General features: G+C 37.5%; 2 protein-coding genes across 5 annotated transcripts; one reads left to right on the top strand and one right to left on the bottom strand.

Moving 5' to 3' along the window:
* The first annotated feature begins 28 nt into the window (after positions 1-28).
* On the top strand, positions 29-7835 carry LOC113674678 (uncharacterized). The gene is made up of 5 exons (XM_027191160.2): positions 29-450; positions 2781-3581; positions 3929-4207; positions 4907-5194; positions 6133-7835. Exons 1-4 carry the CDS (start codon positions 108-110, stop codon positions 5191-5193), a joined length of 1710 nt encoding a protein of 569 aa, XP_027046961.2. The 5' UTR covers positions 29-107; the 3' UTR covers position 5194; positions 6133-7835.
* A 2341-nt stretch (positions 7836-10176) lies between these two features.
* LOC113674697 (uncharacterized) lies at positions 10177-21783 on the bottom strand. 4 transcript variants are annotated; one of them, XM_089186233.1, is made up of 13 exons: positions 21603-21783; positions 19980-20063; positions 19198-19284; positions 18497-18583; positions 17572-17658; positions 16899-16985; positions 15789-15923; positions 14503-14629; positions 14235-14410; positions 13737-13958; positions 13404-13557; positions 12500-12650; positions 10177-11596 (listed from the first exon to the last, which is right to left on the bottom strand). In XM_089186233.1, the coding sequence occupies exons 1-13, from the start codon at positions 21676-21678 to the stop codon at positions 11519-11521; spliced, it is 1551 nt and encodes a 516-aa protein (XP_089042359.1). In that variant the 5' UTR covers positions 21679-21783; the 3' UTR covers positions 10177-11518. The 4 variants fall into 4 exon arrangements, with proteins under 4 accessions (XP_089042359.1, XP_089042358.1, XP_089042360.1 ...); XM_089186232.1 differs by having other exon boundaries at positions 19980-20066; positions 21603-21740; XM_089186234.1 differs by lacking the exon at positions 19980-20063 and having other exon boundaries at positions 21603-21756.
* Between the last annotated feature and the right edge of the window lie 1362 nt (positions 21784-23145).

Here is a 23145-nt window from a genome sequence, read left to right on the forward strand (position 1 = left end):
TGTGGGAAGTGATTTGCGCTGAGTCCTTGCATTTGTTGTACGCTTTCTTCATAAGAGTACTCGCAAAATGGTGTAAATTGTGTAGCGAAAAGTTCCACTGACTAGCAATGGATTGTACAGAGGAAGAGGACACTCCTCGGCTTAGTCCGATGCCGAGGGATATTCTGGCTCTGCCTGCGCGAGAGGTTCTTTCATATACGAAAATTCGTGATCCCTTGTCACTTCAGCTGAACATGGTGGGCGCCTTGAAAAATTGGAAAGACGTGGCCGATTTGCTTGGGTATTCTGCTGAGAGAATCCTCGGTTATTTCGCTCACAATTCTCGACCTGGATTACTGTTATTGGAAGACTGGATATACAAAAAGAATGGTGTTCTTGAGACACTTGTGAATATCTTGAGCGAACTGGAGTTTTATTCTTGTCTGGGAGTAATTCGCGAATGTGTGGAAGGTACAGAGATTTTGTCATGTTTTCTTTGTTTTTTAAGAACTTCCTTTCACTTATTTGCATCTGCAAATGTTTATTTTATCATTTTGTTGTTGGGAAATGAGTGAAAAGTTTAATTTAAAACGGTTGGTTTGATCTGACGTGAATCTTTACCTTTCTCTGCGGATTTACGTCAATCACGATTTCCAAGATTAGAATTGTGTGGGTGAAATCAACTCGGTTGAATACGAATCACGCTATTCTTAAATTAATGATAAATCTAAGATCTATCTCTGTTTCATTTCAAATAACGCTTTTTGGTTTATTAATTTTCGTTGAAGTGAAACTGGCGGAGTTTGAATTAAATTGGGTTTAATTTGTGGAGAAAGGGAAGGTTAAATTCTCGGTAAGGAAGGCTGTAATTAGAACCTTCCTTCTTCCTACACGGTTAAGTTTTTAATAGGATGAAATTGCAAAGCGTGGAATATTTAGGTGCTGTAAAAGGGTCAATTTCTAGTAATAATGCTGAAAAGTTTAAAAGCTTCTGTGGAGGACTAAATGTACGCAAGTATTAATCTTATTGCGGTTGATGACCTAATAAACTAGCCACCTCAATACATTGCCAACGTTAATTTATGCCATTATCATTACTTCACTTATTCTTTGCTCTTTCGTCTTTTTACTTCTTTGTTGGGAAAGTCAGTTTATTACAATGCTATAGATTATATTTTAATAGGTCTTTTTAACATGTAATAATCTGGTGAACCTGTCAAGTTTCAGGTGAAAGACAGTTAAGAGGTTTCATTATTTTTTTATTTTGTCACAATGAGTAACAGTGATGTTAAGAAATCCTATTTGGCTTTTGAACATTCTTGTTTTTTGTGTGTATTGTTTTTATTCATTTTTCTAATAGCTTTGTTAAAAGCAAGGATGCATCATGTGGGTGACTAGATTTTTTGGAACCTAATATCGGGTGCATGACAAGTTATTAGAATGAAGATCTTGAAATTCATAAGGTTGCTTTTATCTTCCGCTCCTTGGTAATTTGAATATTTTTCTCGTGTGATTAGATTCATGTGAATTCTTTTACTTCCTCTTTCACTCTAGAAGATGCTGCCAGCTACATTTTATGGTTTCTTTTCCATGCCTTGTTTTTTTTTTCTTTATCAAGAAATTCATTATTTTTCTCTTGCAAGTTTAATATAGTAGTTACATCCTGCTGTGCTTAAAATTCACTCCAATGCCAGGTGCAAAATCAAGAGTTCTCTTGATTGTAGTTCACCTAGCCTGAGTCATGATAAACATCACCAGTGCAATATTGATATGAACTCTTAAATCTAGACTTGTGCAAATGTACAGATCTGGTATTTGTGCAATATTAGATTGTTTCTAATGGAGCCTGAGAATTAATTGTAAGATCAAGGTCACTACTTACTACTTGTCACCTATTAGTAGTGTGCCCAAAGACAAAAGAAGATCTATTCAATGATCTTTTAGCTTGTAATTACAACTGAATTGTTTATCACAAAAAATCTTTGGAAAAAGTCAACAATTGACATAGAAAGAGGATTATTATAGTTGTTTACGTTACAAAGAATATACAGTGTGAAAGATTAAAGATGTTGATGGGATTCAATGTGGATTTCAGTTGACTAATGCATGATCTGTTGACATGATTAGAGATCATTTGTTTTGTGCTGGAAGGAGAGAAAAGACTAGAAAAAGTAGTGAGCCTGAACTAATCAAGTCCAAGTTGAGATTTATGCAGTGTTTTTGGTCTTAAGTCAAACTGAGATGAATAGTGGTATAAAATGTTATTTTAGATTGCAGAAAATGTTCTTTTCTGTTCCTAATTTATTTGGGTATATTAAAATTTTTATCTCTGGTGATCAATTTAATATTTTAGACTAACTAGTATTGACTGTGAAAATAGTTAAGCTGGGGCATTTAACCCTTTTACTCCCATGAGTGACCAAGAAAGAATTTCTCCTTATAATATCAATTCAATATAAAGCATAGAAGTGATGAGAATAAAGAAAAATATTAATTCAGGGATTATTAGTTGATCCAATACCAAATTCTCTAAATTGACATCATAAGAATTCCATGGTAGATAGCAAGTAGAATTACTAATAAACTTTTGGAAGTTGAAGGGTTAAGATTTTGGATAGATGTTCATTATTTTATTGTACTCTCTGTGGCATCTCTAGTTGCTGATTGAGGGGATCAGCTGTAAACCCTGTGAAGTAACCAACAGAGATTGTATTTTTTTGGGCTGCTGGCTCTTGTGTACAACCCTGTGTTCTTTAGATGAAAATCTCTCAAGAACCTCATTATTTTCATGATCATTTCAGATTATCAAAGAAAGTCTGGAACAGTTAGCAGGCAGAATGAAGTTGATAATGATGATGATGGGATGGGTGATGTACAGGGAATCCAACCTGAATATGGAGGTTGTTGTGTAAGTGAGGACAGTTCAGTTGTTACATCAACAGACTTAGAATTTACAAACCACACTTTGTTTTCGTCACCTGAGTTCTCAACAACTTCAAGTCCTCTACCATCTGCAGTTGCAAATTTAAAGGATAAGACTTCTGGGGGTATAAGTGTGCATGACAAAGACCTGCAAGGGAAGAGTCTTAGTAGCACTAACTTATGTGTGCCAAGCAGAGTTGCCGAAGAAGGGGGCACCACTACAGGAAGGCCTGGACTTTTTAGGTATAGCTCTTGGTCACCAGATGCACATCTTGAGAATGAAGACCTGCTTAAGTCTAACCAAGGTGGAAAGGACTATATGCGTTCAAATTCTCATGAACCAAAGAGTAAATTGAAGGATAGGAAGAAATCTTTTCGGAAAAAAATTGCCAATATGTTTTCTACAAAGAGACACAAGAGATCATCTGAACCATCTAACAATGAAGGAAACTCCTCATTGGTAAGCTCTAGTGAATCCAACTCAGACACATCCATGGTGACGTCATTCACAGCATCAGACTCTTACAGGGAATCTGTCCAAAATCCAAAAGAAAATCTCTCTCCCCTTAAAGTAGAAGAGGCAAGGAGGTTGTCCAATTCAGACAGTGTGAGCTCAGGAGAATCTGCAGCTTCCCCAACATCCCTAGGATATGAGTCAGGATACACGTCATCCCCAGAAGGTATGTAACTTTGACTTTTCACATTGGTCTAATGTATGCACTTTTACTTTTGGGTGTTTTGTACATGGCCACCACAATAATTTAATCTTTTGAAGTTTTAGGAGGTAATGATTAGCCAAAAATCTTTCAGTCTAGTCTAGAATTCACCACAATATATGATTTAAGAAACAGGTGAAAGAGATACCATTGTGATGGACACAATTATTTAAATGTTCGGATTGATAATTCAATGAATCGGTCACAGGTGAATCACAGTTACCATTGTATAAGTCCAAATTGAAATCACCAAACCATGTTAACCAAAGAAACACCAACTGACTTTTTTTTTTTTTTTTTAAATGATCTAGCTCCGATAGGTTCTGGAAAAACTATCTCCATCATTCACTGTTCGCACCTGGAAGGAAAAGCCTTTCAAGAGGAGGTTTCTAAATTGTACTATCATTTTAGCAAAAACTTGGGATACAAGTGCCATTTGGACAAGCTGGAGCTTGTTGAAGTTGCTGAAAATATGTTCCGCTGGGCTATGAAAAGTGTCCAGCAGAGTAATTTTGTATTCATCTGTGTTTCTCCAGAACTGAAGAAAATTTTTGATTTGCCCTCCAAAGAAATCAGTGACAGTCTTGAAGGTTTGCATTTGAATTATTTTTAGATTTTAATTTAAATAAATAAAATAGCAATGTTCTTTTGTTTGTTTTGCATTATAAAACACTATCGTATGATTCATGTATGTAGTAGCAAGTAATTCTCCACGCAGAGAGAAAGGTAACTTGTATGTGTGGTCAATATAGGAACTTCTCTTCACTAAATTCCCTATTACAAGTGTATCTTATTCACCCTTTCCTTCCATCAAGGTTTTGTCTTACTTGATACTGTTTTTTGAGAAGAGATGTTGTTAGTGCATTTTGCATTTTTAGTCACTCAACCCCTAAGTCCCACTAGTGACCTAAACAGAATTCCTCCTTACATTATTAGTATGATGTCAAGTAGACAAGTAAAGTGAATTAAGAAAAATGTCAATTAGGGGATTATTAGTTGATCCAATTCTAAATTCTTCAAACTAACATCATTTAAATTACACAGTGGATAGTAAGGAAAATTACTAAAGAAATCTTGGGAGTTAAAGGGTTAAGTTTTAACATCAGGGCATTTACATGAACAATGCCTTGTATTAGATTGCTAAATGATAAATGTTGCAAGGGGCACATGCTGGTGTGTAATAATTTATTCAAGATGAAAGAAGTGCATTTCTTTTGTTGCCTGGAAGCAGTTACTGACAGGTGTCTCTCCTTCAACATATTATTTCTTACTGGTGATCTTATTTTTAGATGATGAGGCATGTATGGTTCGACTTGAATCTGACTTAATACTGGCTGAGCTTGCCACGAATGCAAGCAACCGAAAAGGAAAGTACATGACAATCTTGCTGAAAGGATCATCCAAAAGAGATGTTCCAAGCTTCCTGAGCTTATATTTGAAGTACCAGTGGCCAGATGAAGAACGGAGGATCAGATGCATAATAGAAGGAAAACCCGAGATTGTTCCTGTACCTGTTAGCAGTGTCAAGACTGATCCAGCCCCTAAGGTGGTTGAGCCTGCCAAAATTCCAAGTTAAGGTTGGTTGTGCATTAAACTCAACTAAACATTAAATAAAAATGCTCTTTATACTGTAGCTTGGGGTTGGAGATCAGTGAACTGTAAGGTTCTGAACTGATACTTGTTTCTCCACTCAAATTTTATCTGTGAAATAATTGTTCTTGAAAATTTATCCAAATGTTAAGGTACTTATACAAAATAGAGGTGAGTATTATCTTAACCGTTTTACCCCAAAGGGTGACTAGCATCTAATTTCTCCTTACAATATCACCCCCAAATCACACACTAAAGTCATGAGAAAAAAGGGAATGATTAACAACTGTAAAGAAGCTCTGGACAGTTAAACAAAATCTCCTTGTTAACACCTTAAGAAATACATAGATAACAAGTATAACAGTATGAAGAATATGGATGCTGATGTTAGGGTGTAAAGGATCAAAAATTCATCTCTTGTTGACGTCATTTTAAGCACAAGGAGATAACATTTCATCTTTAGGCAAACATTAAGAGGGTAATCCTCAAATTTTGGAGAAACAGCAGGGCTTTAGAATGCAATAAAGAGTGACTATTTACAGCTTTTCCTTTTCTGTTGGATGAGAGGGCCATAGGCAAGTTTTATTATTAGTCTTTTTAGTTTTCTCTCCATGGCTGAAATAGCAAGGGAAAAAGCCTCTCACCTGCTATTTCTTATTGTAAATAGACAAATAATAGATGAATAAAATCTTTTGTGGATAATATCAGTAAAAAAAAAATAATAATAATAAAAAATAAAAAAAAATAAAAATATTGAATGGGATTAAGGTTGAGCTGTTTTCAATAAGGGGTTACATTTTTACACTAGGGTTTCTTAGCTTTACTCTGGACTAGAGTTTTTAAATGTATCAAGTGAAGAGATCCTATCACTGATAGTGTGAAGTTTCACCTCATCTGAAATTGTACTATTTCCTTTGTTTTCCAGGGACAAGGAAACATATACTATTGCTGTACCTGTTAGAGTCTCGCTTACATTCATCATTTGGCAAATAGAAAAAGCCAAAGAAGTCACCAATTTTTTTTAATTGCAGATTGAGGATTGACTTACTTCATACTTTGTGAAAGTATGCAAAATTATGCATATTCTGTAAAAATACTGTACTGTACTTGTAGAAAAGGGTTAGGAACCCAGCATTGTATAGATGTGTTCACTTTATAAAGCCAGCATGGTATCGTCAGTGATATCAAAGTATATCAAAACCTTGCTTATGACCTTTATTCCAGGTGCCTATTTTAGAATTCCAGGGTTGAATTAAGAATGAAGCAAATTACATATGCTCTTTTTACTGTATGACAGGCTATTGCATATACAGAAGATCTTTGGGTGATTTTAATCAGTGCTCTTCACCAAAATATTTTTGTACTAAAATTGTAGGGAGAATTTAAGAAGTGATCATTCATGAAAGTGAAAAAGTTTCAATACATCCTCCTGTACATGCTATGATAGTAAGATTGTATGATGGACTCCATATACAAGTATATTTTGATGAGTCCAAGCAGTGTGAATTTTTAGTTGGATCAAAAGATCAACAATTTGAACTGTTTTTATCCAGAAGATGCAATATCTTTATTGCCAAATGGAATACTTTTATGAAGGTACTGTACAAGTGTTTGTAGAGAATGAAAGAATGACCGATTGTGTAGACAGATGCGAAGAAGCATACTCCTGCTTTTGCTTACTCATCTCGTAGAAAACAGTGGTGTGGAAGAGAACATGGAATGTATAAAATATGTTCCCTCTTCCATATAATGTTATGCTATATTTTGAAGTACATGTACATGTAGGCAATGTAGCTACAGTTGTATTGTGGATGCTGTAAAAGCACACATGCGCAAAGACGACCGTGTTAATCGGGTGTTTTGACCATATTTATAGACTATGTTAATCATACAAAATCAGACTTAATAGATTTTTCAGCACGTTCCAAATTTAAGGGTTTTTCAATTGCTTGTATACATTGATTGACTCAAAAAATTAGCTGATATCAGAAAGTAGCTATTAGGTAAGTAATAGTTACCACTCTTTGGAATAATTATTTTCCTCAGGCGCATTGCATCTCTTGCAATAATCCAATGAGTCCCATACAGAGATATTTTCATGTGCACGATTTACTTTTTGTTCTTTGAAATGCCCCACTGGGCTTGGATTATTTAATTTGACTACTAAATGGTCTCTCATGTGGTCAAATTCAAGCCTGCGTGCGTTTTCAATGTGCTGTTTGTATGTGTCACTTCGGTGCTAATGAATGTTTCATGAGGAAGCGTTTTTTGTACATGAACACTTGCCAGCCTCTATTTCATGTTTTACATGTAGGGTAGAGATGTACTTAGATGTACTTACACTAATTCTTTAAGGAGCAGTGGTCTTAATATACCCAATAATGACCATGTCGTCGATATTTGACAGTACATAGTAAATATTGTGATTAGACTCAGCACATGAAACCCCTGGGGTGAATGCCTAGTACAGATCTTTTAGACTGTTTCTATTCCCAGTTATAGACAACTGGACAAAATAATGTATTCATCTCTTATGGTTTGAGAAATTGTTTATGTGTAAATATTAATTCAATTCATTTTAATTGTTTTTCCTCGATATTACAATTAAATCCTGGTTTTAAGCTCCCACCCGTTTTCAGTTTGGTATTGTCTCAATATGTATCGTATTTCTTCACCTATAAGCCGAGCGATTTTTCAGTATTTGACACAAAAGTTTGAAGATTTTTTCACAAGAAACGGGGTTCGGCTTATACCCAAGGGTTTGGGATTCAAAACAATTACAAATTTAATGTTAATGGAAATGACCGTAAATTTCGTGATTGCAGCGCTCTTTACGTGATTTGCTTTTAAATTGACATGATAACAACGTATTTCTGACCACCAATCAGATTCTTTGCTTCCCACGCATTGAGAGACGACCTCGCTCAACTCGGCAAAAACTCTCCTTATCGCACTTTACTAATGAAGTATTTGGTCTCTCTGCCGTGAAAGTCACTCCATTGCTTGCTCGTCTAGTTCGGGACACTTGGGAGTGAAACGGCCTATTTTTGCACGTTTTGCAGACATCTTAAGCTTGCCAGAAAGAATAGTCGCCTAGTCTCGTCTCCAGCGTCGCACTATGGACTCGCTAAGTCCGTAATCTCGAGCGATTTCCGAGCTGTTTTCTACAGCTTCAGCTTCCGCGATAACTTTTATCCTGAAAGCTATAGTATACGAAAAGCGGCATGCTTCTGGCATGATGAGAAAAATAACAGTGACGAAAGAGATACTCGATTCAAACGTTTGTCAGGCTACAGTAGCTGTTGCGTTTCTGCAGTCGCGTAGTAGTATTTACATCTTCACTAATTCGCCTTTTTTAACTCGTGAATTGCGCGCATGCGCAAGAGCGAGTTATAGATACGATGTGGGGAATGGCATTCGCTCGCTCGATTGATCGATTCCTGTAAACTTTTTTTAGATTGTAGGCTTTTGAGTGCATTTGATAGTTTTTGGCGAGCAATAAACAGACGAAATGGCGACCTTTGTTGCTAAGAATAGTGGTGGGGTGAAAAAGAAGCCAATGATAATCTTAAAAGAGTTTTTTTTTTCGTTTTAGTTTCAACAAGCGGCGCCAGCGACTGGCAGGCATGCAAGGATTCACACTGAAATAACAGAACAACCTTCGTTTTTCATAATTTAATTTACAGTCCTTGAACTTGAAAACAATCCGAAGATTCATTGAAAATATCACTTACTGCGAAGCGCTTGGAGTTTACAGATGTTCAAAAGCTTTTTCTGTTATGGCGTGAGATTGAGGACAAAATTGATCATCACGTTTCGTCGCGTGTATTTTTCCTGTGTGAAGCAACAAAAGATGCCGACGACTGACGAAATTAATTAAGTTAACACGAAAATCAAATAACACCTAAACAAACAATTTTAGCTAGCGATTTTCAGTGAATTCTTAAAGAACAATTTTCTTTTAAGTTTCAAGACAATTTGAAGATTCAACATACATACAACGTACTAAAATGCGAAAGTTACACACCACAAAATTGATAAATAGGCCTGAAATGAAATTCTATCTTGTTATTGATTATACGTTGCCTAGCACGTGACTTAAATCTACCCAGGCGGAGATCCAAAATGACGGTGGCAGGCTTGGCTTAGTTATATCACTCAAAACTCGTCCCCTTTTTTCTCATTTGATAAAGAGGGAATCGTTAATGTTTTCATTAGACAATATTGCCTTGATTTTCTAATATTTACAATGAAAGACAGTAAATTTCACTTTTCACCCACATTTACTTCCAACCTTTTCTTTTGAACCAGAAACAAAAATGATAGACGTTTAAAACACATGACATCATCCACCCTTGTCAAATGTAATAGCATGATCATTTCAATTGTAATGCCTTCTTATCCCAACGTTACTTTGTTTCTTTGCTACATTAGCGAACACTGAACTACTGCTCGTACTCTAGATATGACAATCAACCACAAAATTCCCTAAACCAGATAACATTAAACATAATCTAAAAAATCATATGTCAATTCACGAGTTTGCTCACAGAGCACTTTGATTTCTTTTGGGTTTATTCTCATTCATTAGCTTTTGTGTTCATTGAGCCATTTCCCAATTTTTTCCGTGAGATTCGCACACTCATATGGTCGGTTATAATCAAGAATTTCGCTCTCGGCTTATAGCCGATGGTTTTGCTTTTTCTTTTGGATAACACGAGTCTGTTGGAAGGTCTATAACTTTTAGGGTCTCGGCTCATAGCCGAGGTCGGCTTATAGGTGAAGAAATACGGTAACATTCGGTCACGGTATGCGTTACTATTCAGAACGTTTGACGTTATCCAATCAAGTGATAATGTTAAATTACCCTGTTATGTGAGCCTGATTTGCAGTCGTATGCTCTAACCCTCTGATCTTCTGGGCAGAGACTGGGTTTCGTAAATTAGCCCGTTACACAACAAAGACAGAGTTTCTTTTTCAATGCTCATTTATTTTTACTACACGAAGAGCTTCGAGTATGATCTTTTATAGCAGATCATGAAGCCCTTTTTCATCTCTATGTTTTCACTAAACTACACGCTTAATTGACGCTAGACGGGTCCGGTCCATTGTTTTACAGTATTCCACATCTACGTGTCATTCTGTCGGGCAGTATGTTGGTCAAGAAAGTTTTTCCGTCATCGCTGTTTCAAGCACTTTCCAGCTCTTGACTACAACTTGCTTTTAATAAAGAGCATTGCGTCACAAATGATTTGTGACGCAATGCTCTTGATTAAAAGCGAATCTTGAGAGTGACAAGCAATTGGTCGCATAACGCAATCCGTAAAAAATGTTAGAGCAGAAGTGATCTGTCGTCCTTCGTGATGTCCTTAAGAGAGGGAGATAAATAGAAAACTAAGAGAAACTGAAATCGTCCACTATGGTTTAAGTCAAAGTTAAAGTTAAAGATAAATCAAACCGTTTAAGCTTAACGCGCCCTCCCTTAACCTGAACAGGCTAAAAGTCCGAGATTTCAATTTCTTAGAATGTGTTGGTGGATCGAAAGAATTGTTGTTGATACGTTCTCTACTTGATAAAGAAATCTAGTTAGTTAAAGGGGGCATCTGTATGCATAAGAACTTGTCTAGCATAAAAATTTTCCTCAAGTTTGCCAAAGTCAGGGGGAAAGATGGGCAAGGAATATTGTTGTTTGGTGAGTACTGAAAGTTTAAGATTTTTCGTCTCCTTCATTGTCCATGTTTTGCTCTTTGAACAGAAATCGCTTTAAAATAGTTCCGTGGCAGAGATGTCGGTCATATAAAACTACAACACTTTTTTCTTGACAAACAAACAAAAAATCACCAATCCATGTAAAATTTTCATGCTACACACGGGTATGGGTTGTCTGACAAGGTTTAAGTTGTGAGCGGCCTCGTCACCAATGGGTGCTTAGAGGGCGTTTCCTCTGAGTTGTGGTGCAAAAGCTTAAAAGCTTAATATAGTCCATAAATAAGAGGAATTTCATCTATTCAAGGTAAACAAATATGTCTGGCAAACTGTAAGTTAAATCTTTGTTCACTCTATGTGCCTAATCAGTCACTACGAACCAAAGGAATATCTGATCAGTTCAGAAAGAGGTACTAGTATTTTTTTTTGAAAGAGCAAACTTTAAATTTAGAGACTTGAGAGGCACATTCTACATAAAAGTTTCTACGTAGTTTCTCCCTTCCCGGTTAAGAAGTTGTGAGGGTTAATTGTCTGGTGTCCATAGAGTCAGTTGAAAATTTCACCCGTTTATGTGGAATAGTTTTGTTTCATCGTGTGACGGTTCTTCACTGGCGGCCAAGTGTCTTCTCGTCTCCCGGGTCCAAATCGATGTTCCCCCCATAGGAGGTCCCATCCACTTCCAGCTACAGAATGAAAATACATTAGGAGTCGTTCTTAGATGAAAAAAAGGTGTTAAAATTGACTCTCAGATAAGTATTCTATCGAGAAAGAAGTGATATTAATCGGGGCGAGGGTATCGCGGATACAAGGCCGTTATAACCCCACGCTGAAGGGATTTGGGTGGATTAATAGACGGAGAGAGAAAGAATGTTGGTGACATGAAAAACGTGCAGAAATAAGCCAGCTAGCCTACCTTTGAGACAAACATTAACTTTGAATAACATAATCCAAGCTACAACTGTCAATACAAGGCATATTGCAAACAAGGGATAAGTACGACCTCGAGTTTGTAAATAGATATAGAAACTAGATCTCCTTAAGTCATTTCTGAACGAGGACGTAAGACAGCGGTTCAGAACCGGTGTAAAGTTTTTGTTTGCTCTCAGACGGGCTAGTATGCGGGGCAATATTTGTAGAAGTAGGATTTTGCGGTGACCGGAATAAAACAGTTACAATCAGATTAGGAATAAAAGAATAGGGTTAGAAAACAGTTAAACTACCACGGTTGCCTACGTCCACAAGTATGGCTGACATTCTGCTGTCTCCGAACATACCGTAAATATGACCAAAACGTTTCGTCACGTGTAAACAGCAGGCTAACAACAAAAATTGTCAGGCTAAAGTGGTTGTCCAAGGAAATTGTTTATAATGTGTTGACCAACTTATCAAGTTTATTGAAAGGGGAATTAATTGAAGAAAGAAGAGCTTGAGAGAATGGGGAAATGGATCCCCTGAAAAGGCCATAATCCAAATGTCGTTCCTCTCAGGTTGATTTACAGCAAAGTGTCCATTTTTTGCCTAAAGTGAGGGAAATTGCCCGCTGTTCTCACATTTCTGCTTCCTGTCATTCTGAATCAGCTACTTACGTTTCCTAGAGTATATCCTGCCAAGCTAAAGAACCTTTTTTTCTTCTTCTTCCTTGTGTCACTCGGGCATCTTTGACCCTCCTCCACTAGGCGTACCTTCACTTTCGTTATTTCTCCCACATCTTCAAATGGCATATTGTACTCTTCGTTACTGAAAAAGGAAGAATTACATCCATAGATTACTCCTTTTTCTTTCTTAGTCGAAGAGAGAGGGTATGGCCCTTTTTTGCACTGACCTCTGGATCAAAAGGGTCGGGAAAGATTAGTCACTGTAGAGCTACCAATTACCTCTCAGATATTTTAAATCCTAGAAAAGTTGACAGATACCTTATTGTGCCTCTCTGCATTCAAGAGCGTAAATGGTTATCAGCAAAAACGTTGAAAGAAACCTACGTTTTTTTTCCAAGAGCCGATAATGTTTACTTAACTCCTTATAGGAGAATTATAACCCAGAAACCATATAATTTTTAGTACTCTCGTTACTTAAAAAGGGTATGTTAAGATATTTACTGGTTAGCGAGCAATGCAGGCATGAAGTCAGCTCGAATGATGGAACCCACCACGCGTGGGTTACCAATAGCCATTGCTTTGGTTATCGCTGAAATAATTTTTTTGAAATGAAGATCAATTTTCTGTATAGCTCATGTTATAAGGAACGGAAAAACGCTCAAGGATGAAAAAAAGAAGGGAAAAGATCACGACCGGTTCAAAATGACGCTGCTCGTACTTCAATTCTTAGCACATTTAAATCATTTTTCGGAAGGCCAAATCACTCTTTGGAATCTCAAAACACTGTCAGTGCCATGGTTTCATGTATTCTTTGTAGCGGTGGAGATTAAAAGGAAATGGTTTCTGGAGCATACCTCTCCTTTAAAAAGAGGAGATGAATAACATTGTTTCTTACGCTCCCCGTTCCTTTTCATCCTGGATTCGCCCTCCAGATGTGAGAGCCCTAAAGCTTGTCACCCCTTTGGTGCCAATCAGTTGTAAACAAAGTTCTGCATCAGTTCCAGATCCCCAGCCAGTTCCGGTTTTCAGCTGAAATTTGTGATCTTTGACTGTGAAAGCAACAATTTTTTTGTTACAAGTAACTATACTCAAGCTCGCCTCGAAAATGATTAGCAGATTTCAAACTAGACCGTGGTGCAAGTGTTAGATATCAGGTACAGTCTACACAAAAAATTCAAAATGGAACCAAGTGTGGTTACCACACTTGTCATGACTAAGTTTCACTCACATTTTTTCCCCCCGTTGCAGTAAAGTTTATCGATTTTTTTCAAATCGTTGGCATCGAAGTGCGAAGTCGACCCAAGTTTACGGTTTGGATTAGACTTCGCCTCCATAGTGTGTTTTCCGTTTTTGCTAAAGGTGTTTGTATCGTACTGCATGACGCTGTTAAGGTCGTAAGAGACGTCTAGGTTATTCTGACGTCGTTTTTTGAACTCCGTATCATATATACCTGTATAAAAAACAAGTGTGAACATCGACGAATTCGGAAAACAAGCATAGATGATTTCATTGATTTTACATAGCTCCTCCGAGGACTTTGGTGGGGGCAAAGGTTTGGGGGCTTGATAAAAGTTCAATGTTACATTGAGAGGATAGAAAGTTTAGCTATCGCGAAATATCACAGAGAGGATTCATTTCCTTTATGTAATACGCAGTTAGGTTGTGCCTTTCCTCTTTGACTGTCAACATTTCCTATTTTATCATAATAAGGACATTTATATCCTACCTTCCTGAAGATTGTCTTTGTAAACGGTAATATAATTGTCGCGATCTTCTCTGGTAAATTCGTGATAGAATCCTAAAAGGTGCATCCACTCGTGACTTACAATCCCCATGTACTCACAACCTGTTCCCAAATTCAACTTTTGAGGCTTGGTGCGGTACCCTATGTCAGTGTAACAGCTGAAAAAGTAATTACGATATGCATGTTAGGTTTGGAGATGCCACTGAAGTCGGCGACGACAGATAATTTAAAGATGACATTTTTAGGTTACCCGTCATTGTTATTTGTGTAAATTTGTACGTGGCCGTTATCTGCTGTCTCTTGAAAACGGAGACATGTGTCTCGTTCCAACTGACTGGTTACGTCTCCCACCCATTTCCTTACGGCAGCGGGTGGAGCTTAAGATGGAAACAAGAATTTTGGTTAGCTTTTTTTTTCTTTTATAAGCTGTTGTTTTATGGATCAATAATGTCTAAAATTATGTTTTGAAGCTTAAATCTATCACACGAATTCCAAATCAAGAATGGGCAATAATAGCATTCTTTTCTCAATCAGCATAGCAACACTTACTATAGGTAATAACATAATTTCACGTGCAATTTGTCGTTATAAGCACGTGTAAATATTTCAAAGACAACAAAATTGCACGAACCCGTTAGGCGGGTGCAGTTTGTAGTCTTGGAAAAATTTACAAGTGCTTACTTACAACAAATTGCACAATAAATCATGTTGTTACGTGTTCACGATTTACATGGAGAAAGCATTAAAGAAAGTCAGGACTGACGGAATTTTGACAGCGCCCGCGCGCCATTTGTAATTTGCACTCGAGTTAAAAATTTGCATTCGTGTTAAAAATTTGCATACGTGTTACAACTTTGCACTCGTGTTACATGAAAAATGCATTCGTTTTCATCCGATCAGATGCACGTAATTTTTCTTATTTATATTATTAAGCCTATTAAGTATGAAAACCCCTGATTCAGTTCGGTGAATCCGTCAATGATTATCAGTTTTATATCAAAAGATAAAGATTGCTTTTTTCAGTTGTTGTTTAAAGAAAATGCAGGTTAGGGTCAGAGTCACCTTCATTTTTGCGATGTTATGGCAACTGATCAAGAGAGCTCATTTACAGCTTGATTCAAACCTTCTTACAAGTTTTATTTACCGTAATTTCTAGACATATTTCCGTCGTAGGCGAGGGTTAATGTTACACCCCATTTAACTTGACGTTTTTCTGAACCATAAAACGATTAGAAATACAACATTTAGTGTTCATGTAGATCTGTGTTGACATGGCTCAGGGCTGGAGAATGACGGTATAAGAGAACAAAGGAGACAGGGGAGGCGAGAAAGTGGACTAAACATGAAATGGATCGACTTATAATCAATTGTGTTTTCAAATTAACTCTGCACTCACAGACAGCTCTTAGCGATCAGGTGGAAACCACTGTGTTAATGCTTGTGGTCTACATTGAGCTACATTTAGCTGTACGTTAATGTTTCGGATTATATATCTTATATATCTATCTGTAATTAGGAATTAATTATTTGTCTTACAGCCACGGTAACTGTAGGTGATCTTGACGATGCGTTTTCCACTTGCGTCTGTTGTAGCTTTCCAGAGATAATTTGAACTCATTACTGCCCCTCTTTTATTCCGGATTTTCTTGTTTCCGTCAAAGGGAAGTAAAGCTGAGCAAAAGAAGAATTCCAAAAGATTTGTTATGTTAGCTCTTTGTAACCCGAAAGGGTTAACACGTAACTTCCTCAAACGTTGTGAATGCACTATCCAGCCAATTTATCGGCTTGAGAGTATCATTCTGATACAACACTTGCTGGCAGATCAAGTTCTTAAAACATCAAAGCCACACGTCGTACATTTCATATTCAAAGGCATGCCAAATCTTGATTGCACACACGAAAATAATTTTGGCATCTCTTGACTCTCTTTAGAGCGATGTGACTGGGGACGATATAACTTTGGGGCGAAATAACCGGGACGCTACTGAGTCGCACCTAGTAATTAGTGCTTTTTCCCTGTCAAGATCCTATTCAAAACTTCTTTTGAAATTACTCAAAGGAAGAGCGACATAAATCGGCCGCAAAACTTAAGAGCACATTTTGTCTGGGAGAAATGACCCGTACTTGCTCTTCAGGCATAAACTTAGCCAAAGAACGCTTAGTATCTCTTTTCAAATTGTTAACCCGGCCTGAACCGCCATCGTGAATCTTAAGCGGGAGTTAGAAATATCAACCCTCCTCGCCCCTCATGTAAGAAGGAGAGGCATAAAGACATAATATAAAACTTGATGAGGTCACCATCCTTATACTTACTGCGTTTTCAATCTTTATTTGTAGCTGCAAGATATTGTACACCATCGGGTGGTGGATCTTCAACCGTTTCATCGCTTTACAGAGCTTTATGCATGGGAGGATCAGGTAAATTTTAACTTAATTAAGAACACATTTTGTCTGACCGGAATGACTCGGGCTTGCACTTCGGATATTAACAAACGAACACTTGGTTTTCCTTTAAGAATTTTTAACCTGAATAGCCATCGCGAATCTTTAGCGCGTTTACAACTATAACCCTCCCCCGTTCCTGCCAGATGGAAAGAAATGAAAACATATTGTAACTAATTATGAGATCACCATCCTTATACTTACTGCGTTTTGAATCTTCATATATTGCCACAGGATAATGTACACGATCAGGTGCTGGATCTTCCACCGTTTCATCGTTTTCATCCGATTCTGATGAAGAACGTTGGGTGAAATAAACATAGGGGTAAGGCAACTGTTATAACTTATCGCTTTGGGGGAGGGGGGTCGGAGGATTTTGGTGTATGACATGGTTTTCAGGGGGAGAGGAGGGGGCAGTTTTGGGCAAAAGAGTATAAAGTTGGGACTATAGAAAATTGATTCCCGTCAATACAGGAGGGGAGGGAGGATCAGAAGACTTTGGTTTATCACAAGGTTTTCAGAGGGAGAGGAGGGGAAGCAGTTGTGTGCAAAAGATTACAAAGGGGGGACAACAGAAAACTGATTCCCGTCAATATGGGGGGGGGGGGAGGGGGTCATAGAATATTACAGAGCTTTATGGAAGGATCAGGTCAGTTTTAAGTTAAGAAAACATTTTGTCTGACCGAAATGACTCGGGCTTGCACTTCGGATATTAACTTTACAAGCGAACGCTTCGTTTTCCTTTAAGAATTTTAACCTCAATGGCCATCACGAGTCTTTAGCGTGGTTACAGTTATAACCCTCCCCCGTTCCTGCCAGATGGAGGGAAATGAAAACATATTGTAGCTAATTATGAGATCGCCATCCTTATACTTACTGCGTTTTGAATCTTCATTTATTGCCGCAGGATAGTGTATACCATCGGGTGGTGGATCTTCAACCGTCTCATCGTTTTCATTCGATTCTGATGAAGAACGTTGGGTGACATAAACATAGGGGTAAGGCAACTGTCATAACTTATCGCTTTGGGGAGAGGGGTCGGAGGATTTTGGTGCATGACATGGTTTTCAGGGGGAGAGGAGGGGGGCAGTTTTGGGCAAAAGATTACAAATCTCATCAAGTTTTACGTAATGTAAAACTTGATGAGGTCGCCATCCTTATTTTCTGCGATTTGAATCTTTATTTGTAGCCGCAGCATATTGTACACCATCGGGTGGTGGATCTTCAACCGTTTTATCTTTTTACAGAGCTTTACGTGAGGATCAGGTAAATTTTAACTTTGGAATATATTTTGTCTGACCGGAATGACTCGGGCTTGCACTACGGATATTGACTTTACAAGCGAACGCTTGGTTTTCCTTTAAGAATTTTTAACCTGAATAGCTATCGCCAATCTTTAGCTTGGTTACAAATGTAACCCTCTCCCAGTTCCTACCAGATGGAGAGAAATGAAAACATATTGTAACTATTATGAGATCACCATCCTTATACTTACTGCGTTTTGAATCTTAATTTATTGCCGCAGGTGTCATCCTGACATTAGAATCATCCCATTCTAGTAAAGAACGTTGGGTGACATAAACTTAGGGGTAGGGCAACAGTCATAACTTATCGCCTTGGGAGAGGGGGGTTGGAGGATTTTGGTTTATCACATGGTTTTCAGGGGGAGAGGACGGGGTTAGTTTTCGGCAAGAGAGTACAAATCTCGTGGTTACAGTTATAACCCTCCCTGTTTTCCTGCCAGAGGGAGAGAAATGAAAACATATTGTAACTAATTATGAAATCATCATTACTATACTTACTGCGTTTTGAATCTTCATTTATTGCCGCAGGATAATGTACACCATCGGGTGGTGGATCTTCGACTGTTTCATCGTTTTCATCCGATTCTGATGAAGAACGGTGACATAAACATAGGGGTAAGGCAAATGTCATAACTTATGGCCTTGGGGAAGGGGGTCGGAGGATTTTGGTGTATGACATGGTTTTCAGGGGGAGAGGAGGGGGGCAGTTGTCGCCAGAAGAGTACAAAGGGGGGACTTTAGAAAATTGATTCCTGTCAATACAGGGGTCGGGGGGGTCGGAGGATTTTGGTTTATCACAGGGTTTTCAGGGGGAGAGGAGGGGGGGCAGTTGTCGCCAAAAGAGTTAAAAGGGGAGACTATAGAAAATCGATTCATGTCAATACAGGGGTGGGGGGGGGGGGTCGGAGGATTTTGGTTTATCACATAGTTTTCATGGGGAGAGGAAGGGGATCACTTTTTGGCAAAAGAATACAAAGGGGAGTTCATGCTCATTTTCCGAACAGCTGCTAGTATTTGAGCCTAGGTCTTTATCCGCCAATAAGCAGTCTCCATCTTAGATTCTTAGTTTAAGTTATTTTCTTACGTTCTGTAAAATTGGCCGGCATGAGTGGACAGTGCATAAAAATGTCGAATATGAGGCTGTGTAATGAAGCATTATACAGTGTGTATACGGAACAATATACTGATGTATATACTACCTCGTTCGACGTAAGTCGTGTCTGGGAATGTTTCACTCTCGCCATCAACAGCCGGCTTATCATCATTCACGATTAGGTCTGGAACAGCTGCGAAATCACAAGAAAAATCAAGTTATGTTCAATATTCTATGCTAATGTTATTTTTATATTGATTTTTCACGGAAAACCCCTCCCCTCCTCCTGATCTTACCTAACGCAAAAGCTCACACCTCTTCAAAAGATTAGTCAGACCTATGAGCAAGCTGATTAGGTGAAAAAAATTGATGGAAAAAAAGATGCATCAAGTCTGCGCTTAGCATCCATGTAGGTTCGTCGGATAATAAGAACATATGTTTGATGTGATGGAGAGCAGGAGCGGGGAGGCCAGGGGGGAGAAGAGGAACATATTCATTTATTTTTATTTGAAGCTTGGACTTAATCGCATCCAATTGAGTGTAAAAAGGACGGCTATCTAAAGTGGTTTCTTAATGCTAAAAAATCTTGTCTGATGTTTGAAGCAACCGTATTACCATAAAATAAGGCTTTTCTTTTAAACATTTTCGGGAAAGGAATTTATTTTCGTTTGAGTGAATCGTGGCATCAACAACCCGTAACAGAGGTAACGCGCATATTTCTTGCTACTTCTCTCTCTCTCCCTTTAGGTGTCAAATCCCTTTTATTAAAAACCATAAAGTTTAAATGCCCCACCCAGTGGACACATCATCTTGTCAAATACAACAAGAATAGCCTCTGAAAAGGAAAAGAGGGAGTTGAAGCCTCTATTGAAAATCATTCACAATTACCGCGCTTTGAGTCCGTGTTGGTTACCACTGGATAAATTTCCTTATTACCGTTGGGAGGAAGATCATCGACAGTTCCATCCATTTCTACTGAAGAAGTAAGAAGCGGTCGAAGTAATTGTTTAAATAGATCATCCGTGAAGATTTGATGATTGTGAAAATGGATAACTATGAAGCACAAACTGCCAAATGATTAGCAAACTGTTTTTGACGGTCTGATGAAGAGGGGGGTTATCTAACGTCGTTCTCTAAAATACATGTTGTGCTATCAAAAAAATTGAATGTGAGCTCTCCTTGCTGACATAATTTGGCATCTGAGCTTAAGAAATGAATCATTTTAACTAAACTACAACAGTCTTTTAGTCTATCTGGCTTAACTCTCTGAGTTATAACCAAGGAAGGAAGGAAGTACTTTCCCTGGAATTCGAGGGACATGCGGAGTCAATCATTTAAGAGAAAATGATAGAGACTTGGGATGAAATGGAGGCCTGGATTAACTGACGAATATTCAAGGGCGATCATTATGTAAGAAGCTAATTGACATTGTTACTCAGCATCTTTCGCACGATTCTCTATCCCATCCTTACGGGGGTCATTTGAAGTATCTAAAATCGTAAGTTAAATTACGTTAGACAGCTTGGTGTCCCAGTGATGGGGATCATCATTACCTTGATAACTGCGACAGTTATTATATTATAATTTCTAATAATCATTCTGCGCGTCATTATCAATGTCATTATCATAACCGTTATCGTTTTCATTCAGTCATTTCTATTGTTGTTTTCTTTTTCATTGATGTCGTCATCATCATCATTTTTGTTTTCTTTTTTTTTTTTTACATTATTAGTGCTCGCATTCATTATGAAATTAAATTATTTTGACGCCTAGTGCTCGATTTCATGGAAGGAATTCTGTTACGTAAAAACAGCGACGTGGCCGTATTATTGATGTTATGGCAGGTCTTTCTCTTGTCTTTTTTATGTAGTTAAGTTGTCTCTTTTATCTGATTTCTTTTTTTCTTGCAGTTGAAGAAAGAGATCAATCAGTTTTAATTGGTGAGTTTTCACTCTTGTCACCAACAAGTCACTAATCAGCGTAATATGACTGAAGACAAAATTTCAAAGATCTCCTCAAAGTCACTCTAAATGAAACCACAACTGGTCTCGAATGATCTCTAACCACCGAATGAAAATTCGTGAATGGAAATGAGCAATGCAAAACTTCTTGTTTTTCTTTACTTCTTCAAGTTTCATTTCAGTGAATTAAGAGAACATCTTTATTTTGAATATATTCTGTTTTTGTTCACTGACTTTTCCGACAGGTAAATAAGGGGCTAACTCAGCTATGTCTTGAATGGAACTTTCAATACATTTTCAGAATGAAAAAATATCCATGTCAAAATCTAACTCATATCTAAAATGTGCAAGGCACAGAATCAAAACATTAAACTTTTGAAACTCAATAAATATTGAAGCTGCTAAAGAACACTTATGATCAGATTCATAATCTCCTAGGACTAAATATTAGGCAAACATGCGCGCGATCTCTCGACAAAATTCGTGTTACAGTCCATGTGGCATTTCTACTTAAAAAATAAAGAGAGGAGACTCTGAGTGAGTGCCTTACCATATGATCCCCAGGGCAAAGTCAGCGCCGATGCCACAATCGTCAACAAGAAGATTTCTTTTAGTAGAAACACCATGTTTCCTCTCTGACCTGATCTTAGCTGAGGTAGATCAAGAATTTCAGTTTTGACGGTGATCGATCCCTTAAATAATCCAGTCTAGGTGTGATCCTATAGCGGTTTGATTATAACTTGCTATTAATTGAATAATATCTGCAGTGTAATTACATGCGACAGGTTTTTTTCAAAGATTACTTTCTAATTTTACAAATATCAATATTTTTATGATCTCAAGTTTGTTTCTAAGAAATAATTTCCCACAGCTAGAGATAATTAGATGACCGCAATTATTAGAACCGAAATTGCTTCAATTTGCCGTTGCAATACAGGAAACGACTTTACATTTATCAAAGACTTAATAATTCGAGTCTGTTTTAAAGGTTAAACAGATTTCTAATCATATACCTCGATCAATCACACTTAAAATCAATTACCTCTAGTTTTTTTGTTTTTTCTGAATTCATCAGTCGAGATCTCTAAGCAGGTTTTTCGCCTAGATTGGTACGTATTTATACGTAAAGTCATCAGTCATAATGTTTCAATCTGCCGTTGTGACACATATCATGATTTAAAATCCCCGTGTGATACGTCATTTGAGCACTCTGCAGCAAGCTTCATTTCTGGAATCATTATCGACTTGCACCAAAGCGTTTTCTTTTTCGTGAGCGGCTTTAATTGTGTCATTATTTTTTTAATATAACGATGACACCTTAGTTGCTTTAATTGCGTAGAAATTGTATGATCACCGTGATGCTGTAATTACGAACGAACGGATCGTTTTTAGAGAATGACTCCTATAGCTTAAAAGTATTTAGACGATTACTGGTCTGTGGGTATCCGTACTGATAAAAAATGGTTTTTCTTTTGATAAAATATTGTGGATGAGATGACACGATCAGTATTCCAGAGTTTGAGCTTGCCCTAAAAGCTAGCTTTGGTATCAATCATGTATGTTTAATTACCTTTCCAATCATTTATCACCAAACAAAACTATCCCCAATAAAAATTATTTTAGCTATCTATTTATCACGAGATATTTGTCCTTACAAGTCTTGTTTGGTTAAGTGTTTCAGGAAAGGAAGGGAAACGGTTATCAAGTTTGCACGTCCCAATATATTCTTGTTTTGTATATTATGGCCTGAAAGAAGATAACAACACGGCATTGGATAGACGTCCACGCTGCAATATGTATCATATTTGGAATCATTTTAAATTGCCTTTAAAGTCGTTTACTTCTTGTTATCGCCCTTATGGGCGGCACTGCTGTTTTTTAATATGGACACGAAATCCTAATCATTATCTTATCGTGTAATAATTGTAGGGATCACGTGAAATCTTTTAATGATATCCATCTCCTTTTTGGGCTAATTATACCTCAAGCGTTCGTTTGATGAAAACCTGTCATGGAATATAATAGTGATAAATTAATAAACTATCTAAATGCGCTATAGCTACTTCATTATCTATTGCAGCTTTAGATCTTTT

The sequence above is a fragment of the Pocillopora damicornis genome, chromosome 10, assembly GCF_964200805.1.
Source record: "Pocillopora damicornis chromosome 10, jaPocDami1.2, whole genome shotgun sequence".
Classification (NCBI taxonomy): domain Eukaryota; kingdom Metazoa; phylum Cnidaria; class Anthozoa; order Scleractinia; family Pocilloporidae; genus Pocillopora; species Pocillopora damicornis.

Bases quoted from the DNA above. Each gene is read 5' to 3' on its own strand.
- LOC113674678 (XM_027191160.2), top strand. From the start codon at position 108: ATGGATTGTACAGAGGAAGAGGACACTCCTCGGCTTAGTCCGATGCCG. The intron at 451-2,780 runs GTACAGAGATTT...TGATCATTTCAG, and splicing joins AATTCGCGAATGTGTGGAAG to ATTATCAAAGAAAGTCTGGA. The intron at 4,208-4,906 runs GTTTGCATTTGA...TCTTATTTTTAG, and splicing joins AATCAGTGACAGTCTTGAAG to ATGATGAGGCATGTATGGTT.
- LOC113674697 (XM_089186232.1), bottom strand. From the start codon at position 21,678: ATGGTGTTTCTACTAAAAGAAATCTTCTTGTTGACGATTGTGGCATCG. The intron at 18,584-19,197 runs GTAGTATATACA...GTTCTTCATCAG, and splicing joins CACGACTTACGTCGAACGAG to AATCGGATGAAAACGATGAA. The intron at 13,558-13,736 runs GTGAGTGAAACT...TTGCTTTCACAG, and splicing joins CTGCAACGGGGGGAAAAAAT to TCAAAGATCACAAATTTCAG.